At 33.9% G+C, this 10,692-nt stretch overlaps 1 protein-coding gene across 5 annotated transcripts in view; it reads right to left on the bottom strand.

The window, feature by feature from the left end:
* Positions 1-936: 936 nt before the first annotated feature.
* The window catches only part of ps (RNA-binding protein Nova-1-like protein passilla), a 108,530-nt gene continuing 98,774 nt past the window's right edge, over positions 937-10,692 (bottom strand). For all 5 annotated transcript variants that reach the window (XM_089232836.1, XM_089232832.1, XM_089232834.1 and 2 more), the window contains one exon: positions 937-5,000. In XM_089232836.1, coding sequence (XP_089088962.1) covers positions 3,654-5,000 — 1,347 coding nt within the window. In that variant the 3' untranslated portion in view covers positions 937-3,653. The remainder of the gene's footprint in view (positions 5,001-10,692) is intronic.

Below are 10,692 nucleotides of genomic sequence, written 5' to 3'. Positions count from 1 at the left end.
TTAAACAAAATGTGTTTCAAAACCTTAAATAGTACAGTAAATGACTAATTAAAGTCATAATAAATGACTTTTAATTTCTAGATATTAGGTGACAATTGAAAAAATATAATTGGGTTATCAACAATTTCTTTTATAAATCATTTTACAACCAAAATTATAAAAACCTAAAATCACAGACATTTATAATGGCAACTCGTTTTCCTTGTATGCTTAAAAATATCATGAGATATTTTTGTTGATAATTTTAAATTTTAGCCAATGTGAATGGACAAAATTAACCCTGAGAAGAAATAAAGTTACTGCCATAAATGAAATAAGAATTTCGCTATAAAAAAAATAGTCACTATGATCAGCTAAATGCATAAATGTGAGGCTCGAGGAGTTAAAATATTTAAAACTTGGTATTTTATCCTTTTTTATACTCCATAGTGCTTTGAGTTGATGGTGTATACCATCTGGTCTGAATGATTAAAATACATATCTGGGAGGAAGAAAAATCAGACTTCAAATTTAACAAGAGATGGACATGGGTAAATAGGATTTTACATTTTAATTTGAAAATTACTCCTTCACAAGATAATTTCTTAACAAATCAGCAACACAGTAGGGGTATGCAGATTATTCTAGTATTCTGCTATGCATAAATGACTCGTTGCAGCATACAATTTTTCATATTTCAACTAGGGAATTCAACATTTGAGCAAATTTATCAGATCATACTGGCAGGGTCAATATTGCATTTTATAATAAGAAAAAAATGCAAAAATACATTTTCAGTAAAAAGTGAAGGAAAAAAAGCGTGTCACAACTACTGTGATTAAAGATAAAAACACAGCAAACCTTAATCTATAGGCAAACTGAAAGCTTAACAAACAGGGTAATGCAATTTATTTTATGAATAAACACCTGAAGTTCTGAAAACGAAATTATTCAAAAATATATATATATATAAATAAATAACATCAATTTGGGAGAGGAAAAAAGGGAAAATTTACATACTTTCAAGGACTTCCATAATTCATACACAGGCTGACATGCAACAAAGAAAAGATGACTAAGGACTGAGAGCAAATACAATCAAACAATTTTATAAACTCTAAAAATTCCACATTGTTAGGAAACAAATATTTAATGGATATGTATAAAAGAAAACAAGGAAATGAATTGCACAGTTTCAGTTGAAAGCACTATTATTTCTAGTGATTGTGGAAATGGGTGCTTTAAGAAAGGCATATAATCATTGTTTTTATATATATATATATAAATATACATGCTAGCACACCTAAATGAGAAACAAAAGACTAGCAAACCCTTGACAATTCAAAGGCACAATGAAACGAATGAGGGATAAATATGTATATATGGCTGACCAGTCACATTCATTCAGAAACACACGCACACCACTGATTTACAGTTATAAAAAAATTGCTTCCATTTCTTTTCACAATATTGCATAGTTTTAGGCTTCATATAGTATACTGAAAGTCGCTGCATCTTATTCAAACTCTTAGTTCTGAAAACTCCCACCAACTATGTGATGGTTTCGAATTGCTTCTCAAAAAGAGAAAGGACAACTTACTGATATCACACAAGGAATTAAAGGAAATTGTGTAACAACATCTACCATACACAACACATTTCTAAAAATAGAACTGAAATGCTTTGTGTTGGCAGATATTGTTGGCGGCAGCACGGATATGTAAACACTTTCACACATCAGCAGAGTGCTAAATTAGCACAGCTGAAATGGGCACTTCTGTGGTGATCATTGTAGTACAACACAAATCACATACGTTATATAACACAAACCGCAAAAAACTAAAATTTGAAAAAGAAGTTCAACAATGTACGTGAAGATTAACTTCACCAATTCACTTAGCATAGTTCATTTTATATACCTAATTTCATCAATAAATGATAGAACAATTCCTATAAAACAGTCCATGTCGAGTTAAGCAAAGAAAAATTGATTATAAATATTAACAGCATTCTGCTCAATTAAAATAAATATAAATATATATATATGATTTTTATGAGAAACAAGGATAAAAATTTAAAGGAAGATAAACATAATTCAACATTATTTACAAGATAAATAATTCCCAGAAATATCACAAAAAAATCTACGAAAATTCCCAAAACAAGCTGTTTTTGATTTTTTTCTTTCATAAAGAGCAGTCCAAAAGCAGTAGCTAATGGCATTGACTAATGAATTTAAAATATTATAGTGAATTTGTATTATAAAGTAATTTGATACATATGGCTAAATGTTTTATAGTAAACTGCATTAAAAACTATAATATATAAATATTCAGCAGAATTTGATTAACAGAAATAAGATTACATAGACAGTAACACATTCAACACAGATCATATCAAAACCTTCAATACGCATTTCTTACATTAATTTTTTAGACAATGGTAAAAAAATATTCAGATATGCCGAGTTTTTTTTTTTTTGTTTTTTTTTTTGCCTCAGCATCACATGCATCAACATTTAACAACTGCAAAAATACAAACAAGTCCTAAATAGTTTGCTCAGAGAGCAAAACGTGCATTGAAACAGTCCAATGCTTGGCGCTTCAGGTTGTCAAAAACAGTTCAACACTCAAAATGTGATATTTGCGGATAAGGCATGTCTTTAACTCATGAAAAAAAACCAGCCCATTTGATTTATTTACATTTTGAATGAACACAATAAATTATTAGTCCCACATGTACTGCGTTTTAAGCTTATATATATATATATGCTTATATATATGTGTGTGTGTGAATTTCACATGAAATTTGTAACCCGTTTCTAATGTGTGATTGAGGAAAAATATTATATATGTATGTGTGTGTGTATATATATATATATTAGAATTCTCGAATGAAACTAGGAATCACATCAAATTCTTCACCACAAGAATTAAGGAATAAAATATATCGAAAATTAGGCATACAATGCACAATACTGAAACAACACAAACAGAAAAAGAACAAATAAGTGCTAAAACAGCATTTTACACAATGCTTCAACACATGGAAATTATGTTTTAAGGTAATTTAAATCACAGCCAAAGAAGGGGAACCTTCCCACTTTCTGCCTATGCATGAGCAAACACTGACAGAAGTGAAATTAATAACTTATTTCACACTGACAGCACATCAGAAAAACTTCTCACACTACCTGACGCAAGCAAAGCAAATAGAAAAAGAAAAAAAAATGACTTAGCATAATTATCTATAAAAAAATCAACAGCGTGACATATGGAAAACTTCGTTAACACAATATTTTTACACATCAATAACAAATTCTTGATTCTTCATTAGAGGAATCTATCAACAAAAATTTATAAAACTAAATAACTAGTTCTCTAATGAAAGGCAAGTTGCTTGCATAAGTATCAAATGTCCACATTTATAGCAGAGGCAACAACAACAGCTCTGGAATAACTTTACACGACAATTCATAAGAAACTGGCACAGTGATTATGAATGTAATTTGTTTTACCTAAATGTGATATTGATGATAATACGGTATCACTCAAAATGATAGCAAAGTACTTTTGTATCAGTCAACACAAAGCTTGGCACCACTGGGTGCAAGAAAAACTTCAATAGAGGTGGGGAAGTTGGTTTGCAAGGCAATTTTATCATCACAATTACATTCAGCGAAGAACACCCATGGCATTTTGTTGAGCTCGTTTTGTTTCTTCTTCAGAGATCTGGTGTTCAATAAGATACTGTGCAGTACTGACAGCATTGCATGGGCCTGTTATGGTAACTATCCGATTACGGGTACCTGGAGCAAAAATACCTTTTTTAGATATTTGTATATTAGCACCACTGAATCGTTGAATTTCTACAAGGGACTTCCCACCTGGCCCAAGAATAGCCCCAACAATGTTTTCTCCTACCTCTATCTCAATTTTCGTAGCATCACCTAGTTGCCTGTCATTAGGAGTAGGACATTTTTGAAGACCCTGTTGAGAACTAGAACTCAATGCAGTTCCAAGGCCAAATGAGTTATTGTTAATGGGTAAGGCAGCAGCACTAGGTGAAGCCAGAGCAGGAGATGATCGGCGGAATGGATCAAACGGTATTGCTTCTGGTTGCATTAAATAACGATCATTAGCTCGAGATGCTGTAGGAGAATTAAACCCTGCCCCTAAACCTAAGCCAGAGATTCCATTTCCTAAACTGCCAATAGGACCAAACATACTAGCACTACCACTAACTGCTCCAGGTCCCGACACAGAGTTACAAGCATTTTCCATTCCTGGCATACCCGCTGTAGAAGTATACATGCCTTGACTTGCCATTCCCCCAGGAGGAATAGGACAAGTTGTAGCTGCTGAATTTTGCATCCCCATCCCAAGACCTCCCAAAATAGGTGTCCCATTAATGCTATTTAACAAACTTAGACCTGGACCTAACATCCCATAGCTAGCAAGTGTGTTTAAAGCTGATGCAATTTCAGACATTGCTTGCTCGGAATACCCATTTCCTCTGAGCATTGTTTTTATAGCTTCAATTATTTGAGCAGAACTGGTAGGAGGGATTCCTGTAAATGGCAAAACACCAGCATGCTGTGCAGTAGCTTGAGGACTGTTAAAACTGTTGGTTACATTTGGACTTAAGCTATTTAAGCTACCATTAGAACTATAACTTGTATTACTGTTGTTCATAGCACCACTAGGAACACTACCAGGATTAGCAAAAGGAGAACCTGTAGGATTAAAATTGGCTACAGGACCACTGACATCTGCATAGCTCACATTTAAACAGCTTCCACTTTGCGGATCTTCAACAATTTTTGCAAGTATCATTTGGCATGCAGTTTTATTACTTTCCATTTCACCGATCACAGTAATGCATCTTTCAGCTAAGGCATGATCCTTGGACTTTTGAGAGATTTGAACATAAGCACCACTTTCTTCTTTTATTTGTTTTATGTAACTTCCTCCTTTTCCTATTATCATACCAGCAGTACTATTAGGAACCAAAATTTTTACCTATCAGAAAAATAAAAATTTTACTTACGTGCATCTCAATATATTAAAAAAAAATTAAAACAATTCACAATCAGTTTAAAAAAAACCTTTCACAATACAGTCAACCATTGGTTTAATAACAAATTGTTCCTGAAGTTTGTACATGAACCAAATTGTCGCAAACCAAATTAATTTCCCCCCCCCCCCCATAGGAATCAATGTACAGGGTTCATACTCATTTTCATCAAAAAAATTTCTCTTACTTTCCCAGGTTTTCCAGTCAAATTTTTAAAAAATCCCAAGTTTTATGTTTAAATCAAAAATTTGATATATATTAATAAAAATTAACAAAAAATAATAAAAAATTATTTATATTAATTATAAAATTATTTTAATTACAATATCATAGCATCACAATCATAGATTATTAATTGCTATATTTAGTTATTCACACATTTATGCTTTTCAAATACGCCCGATGGAAAAATAGGACAATTAAAGAATGAAAGATTTCCCTTTTCTGCAATTTCAATGCCTTTACTGTTGTTTCCTTTGTGACACAATTAAAGATGTAGTTTGTTTCACTGCACCAAAATTCTTTACAGTTGGCTTGCACTCTTATAAGCGCTAGAACCAAGAAGTTCAGCAATCAGGGATTGTTCACTGAACTCCTGATTTCACATGCTTGGCATGGTTCTGAATAACGTATCTGCCCAAGTTGCGAGTTTGCAACAAAGCTGACACCATGCTTCATAAGATTCATTTTTGACTGCTTCGATCAAATCAGCCTACTGACGATTCAGATTTTTATCTGCCCACATGTTTTCTTACAACTCATTGTTTTAAAATAAAAATACCCACACAGAAATTTAAATATACAAGTGCGTCATCCGCCATTCCTAACTGAAGTCAACTTACAAAATTATCACAATTGATTTTTGTACCCATGGCTTTCTACGATGCGTAGTTATGTTTCTGGAAACACTAGAAAGAGTTACGATAAGGTCGTAGCAATACGCTTTTTCACATGGACTTGTGAAATCTTCGTTCCTCCTCAGCAGTATCTATAGTTTTATTGATACATTGCAATATTTTAAGGATTATCAATATTTACGATGTTATCGGAATTCCCTTTCCTCCCAGAGAAAAGGGAAATTTTTTCTTTATTATTTTTTTTATTGATTTTTTTTCCTAATTAGATGACAATCGTGACAATTTTCCAGGTTGTCTGAAATTTCCAGGTTTTAAAACAAACATAGACCATTTTCTCCGACTTTTTCAGGTTTTCCCTGACCGGTACGAACCCCGATACAGTAAAACCTTTCTTTCATGGTCACCGGCAGGATGAACGAATGTCCGTAAAAGGTAAATTAATAAGGGTAGTAGAGAAAACTGAAGATTTATCGTCCGGTGAGTTTCATAAGCTCTCTCTCGAAAATTTTGGAAATTATCAAAATACAACTGGTGGAGATAAATGAAAATTTTGTTGGGAAACCAGAATAATTTTAGGAAAAGGAAGTCATGTGTAACCAACCTCCTTTGCTTTTATGATCATGTGACTAAGGCTTTGGGTAAGGGTAAAAATGTCTACACTGTTTTTGATTCCCAAAAGGCATTCAATTGGGTCCAACATAGTAAACTCTTGAAGCGTTTACATGAGATTGGAGGCAACTTGTTGAATTGGATAGAATTGTGGTTGAGAAATAAGTCATAACAGATTATGATGAATGAGGAATTTTCTGATTGGAAAGCGTGAAAAGTCCCTCAAGGAAGCAGCCTTATGGCCATACTTTTTCACTTTTAATCTATAAACTTGATCAAGGTATTGATGGAGTTGCTAGCAAATTCACAGATGACAGAATGAATCAAAGTGATAAGGACTTGCTCCAGACCAACCTGAACAGGATTGCAGCATGGGCAAATGAATGGAGCAGGACGCTTAGCCTTGAGGAGTGTATGGCTGCTCATTTTGGTTCGAACAATCCAAGTTTCACTTACAAATTGAATGGTGGTGTCATTCCGGATGAAATGGAATCAGATTTGATAATCCTCACTGACAAGCAGCTTAGGTTTTCTGAACATTGTTCAGCAGGGGTTAGAAAAGCATACAGAATGCTTGGTTTCATTCTCAAAAAGGTCTCTCCACATTCTCCCAAAGTGATCCTTCCACTTTTCTGGGGATTAGTTCATTCTGGATTGGAGTATGCCATCAGGTTTTCAATACCATACTTACAGAGAGATATTGACTTGGTCAAAGGGGTGCAGAAAAAAGTCACATGCTCTTGATGGCACAAGAGGGTTAAGCTATGAAGAGACACTAGATTTTTTGAAAATGTTTACATTGGAAAAGTGCAGGTGTCTGAGGGATATGATTGAAGTGTAACACTTTCAATGTGATGAATAGGATGGACCACGAGTTATTAATACACCGTCAATCAACTGCTTCAACAAAAGGACACCAGTATCAATTGGTAAAAGAATTCTAGGTTGTGGTGCTGCAGGAAGTTTTTTTCTAATGGGGTTGTGAATAAATGGAATAGCTTACCTCAGGGGGTCATGAATTCTAACATTACTGATATGTTTAAAAAGAAATGTGATAAACATATTGGGATAAATTGAGGAGCTATCCATTCTTAGATGAGACAATCATAATTTTTTATTGGCAGTGTATTTAAAATTTTATCATAATTGATTTTTTATTGCTCTTATTGGGTTGCTGTATTTTTGATGCAGTTAAGATATATATTAGACAACCATAATTTTATAAGCATGTTTTCTCGGCCATCAGGCATTTTGTCCTGGCTCGTGATTCGGGGGAAGGGGGCGCTTTCACAAAAATTTAAAAAATACAATAGAAATGAACAAATAAGTTGAAATATATACATATATTGAGTTTATGTTCTTTGTTGCCCCCCCCCCCAAAAGTTGAAACACCATGCCTGATTTTGTCTGTTGTGGACTTTGAATCTATGTTTGTATTTTTGTCAATCCAGGGCCGGCTCTTATCAGGTGAGAGGTACATTGCAAAATTAATAGCAGAGGCATTTAAAAAATTTTAGAGCCCCTTAGCTGGAATCCAAAAATCTGGGCAGAGCGAGGGGGGGGGGCATCTGCATCAAAAAATTTACAAAAATGCTGAAAATATGCATAAGAAAAAAATATTGATGCAAAATTAAATGTAAATTTACACAAAAATTAAAGAAAAAATAATTCCCAAAATTCATAAAAATTCCAAAATTAACTTATTTCAGAATTAAAGAAAAAATTCCAGAATTGATAAAACAAAGAATTGCATAGTTGAAGCTCAGACACATTGTTTAACACAAAATATGTATTTGATATATTTTTTCACTTGTGTACAGCCTCAGTGCCACCACATCTGTCGCACATCCCAAACAGCAGCTCTATATATATCCACAAAAACATCCCATTTCACCCCAGAGGTCTTCAACCTTTTTCTAGTTGCGAATACTGCCTGTACTTATCAAAAGAACAGCACTCTTAAAAAAGGGTTCATACAAAGTTTTTCAAATAAAAAGTAAGGAGTTTTTAAGGAGTCATGCCGCCCCCTCCCCCAGAAAAAAAATTGCACCACTAGACTAAAAACAAAAGCCTGCATGCAGGTTGATTTTCATTTAAATGTCTCTTTTATTTCTATTTTAATGGTTCCAAGATTTCAAATTTCAGAATTAAAAGTGATGGGTAGGAATTTCAACTACTGGAAAAGGAAGAGATATGCCATGACTGTGTATGCACGAGTAACAAGCTACTGTTTGAGAACACAAATTCGAACAGTAACAGAGCATGATAATCAGGATTAAATATTGAGAAGTGTAGTAAGAAAGAAGAGAGTGAGAGATATGGTAGTAGTATTAAAATGATTTAAAAGAAATCCGAAGTGATGTACTGAGTTTGCAATAAATTTTGTTTTTATCTTGCTTCAGCCATGGCCACTTCTGCAAGAGAGATAAATGTTAACCAATAAGAGTGAAGTCACCGTAAACTGTTAATGAAAATATGCTCATAAACTACAAAATAATTAACAACTTCATTTTTCATTCAAATCCTTTCACATATACATTGTTTTGTTTTTTTTTTTCAAAAAAAGCCACAAAATGTATTTTTAAGAAAACTCACTCAGTTTTTTCTTTAAGTCATGACAGCTTCACGTGATCTGCATTTGTGAATGAGTCAAAATTTTTTAATTAAAACTTAAATATCAGGGAAAAGTTTATGAACATAGCTATACTGGGGAGGGGCAAAAAAACTCTTGCACCCTTCGGCGGCAACACCCTTTTTCTAGTCACATCATATCTTGTTTATTTCGTCCCACTTTGTCAGAGTGATTTGAAAAGTGGCATGTGAAAGCACCAGCTTACTGGGGAATTTTACAATCTTAAAGCAACAAAAAGAAAACCAAAGAGATTCATCAAGCACTTTTCCAAAATGAGTCAACTTCCCCCAGGGTCCCCAGCCTGGAGCCCTGTTGTACCCCCACCCCATGAGGACCAAAAAAAATTTTAATTCATATTCATTTTACCTACGACTAAAATCCAAGGGCCCCAATAAAGCTGTGAGAAGCCAATATGCAGATTTTTTTATGGGCCCTGGTACATGGATTTATACCAAAGTTTAACTGCTAAAGCTACAAAAACAATGAGATCCATCTAGGGCCTCCAAAATTAAACCTGTCAACTTCCCCATAGGGGAGCCCAACCTGGAGGCCTGTCAGACTTCCCCCCTGTGAGGGCAAAAAAAAATATTTTCATTTGTATTCATTTATCCAAGGAATAAAATCTAGGGTCCCCAACCGAGGACTCGGGACCCAATTTGCAGATTTTTAGTGGAGGCCCCAGACTGGATTTATCTCCCGCTTCCGCTGTTGCAAATTTCACAATGTTGAACAACAAAAAACAATGGAATTCATCCAGGGCCCCTGAAATGAAAACGTCCCCATCGGGGGCCCCAAACTGGAGCCATATCGACTTCCCTGCCCCCGTGAGGGTCACGAAAATTTCACTTGTATTAATTTCACAAATAAATTCCAGGGCCACCTGACTGGATTTATCTTGGGCTTCTGTTGTTGCAAATTTTATAATGGTTTATAACAAAAAAAAAACAAGATTCGTCCAGTCCCCAGAAATGATTGTATTGTTAACTACTCTCCTACACACACAACCAGACCTGCCAAACTCCCACTGTATTCATAAAAAACATAACACTGCCCATTTTCAAATTCACAGAAAAAAAGAGGCGAGTTGGGACCCCATACCAAAAATTGATTAGGAAGTTATATAATTACAATTAGAAAAGCATGAGAAAAGAAGGTATTGTTTAATTTTAAAAAATTAAACGAAAAAATTGTTTGCTTGTGTATCTTTTGTTCTACTGTAATGTTTTACCTAAAATGAAATACAATTTCGCTCACTGGGACACTGTCCCCCAAGCACATGAAAACAAAAATTCTAATTCCAAAATTAGGTAGATGCTAAAGGGTTGAAAATCAACTAATATTCATAACTCAAAATTAGACATTCTAGTCACCTGAATGATCAATATTAATAGAACTATATCAAGAGCAATATTATTTTTGTCAAAAATTTCCAAAAATCCAAAGTAATCCGAAAAGTAATTTTATAAAATTTAAGACATGAAAAAAATCGACATTACTCAAATATCAGAAAATAATTGTCTATTATTGTAAATCTATCAA

This window comes from Pholcus phalangioides, unplaced genomic scaffold, assembly GCF_987345545.1.
Source record: "Pholcus phalangioides strain wild (caught in Gottingen) unplaced genomic scaffold, Ppha-v1.0 ptg000007l_1, whole genome shotgun sequence".
Lineage (NCBI taxonomy): Eukaryota > Metazoa > Arthropoda > Arachnida > Araneae > Pholcidae > Pholcus > Pholcus phalangioides.
The sequence above is the reverse complement of the archived record's forward strand: the minus strand, read 5'-3'. Positions and strand labels throughout refer to the sequence as shown.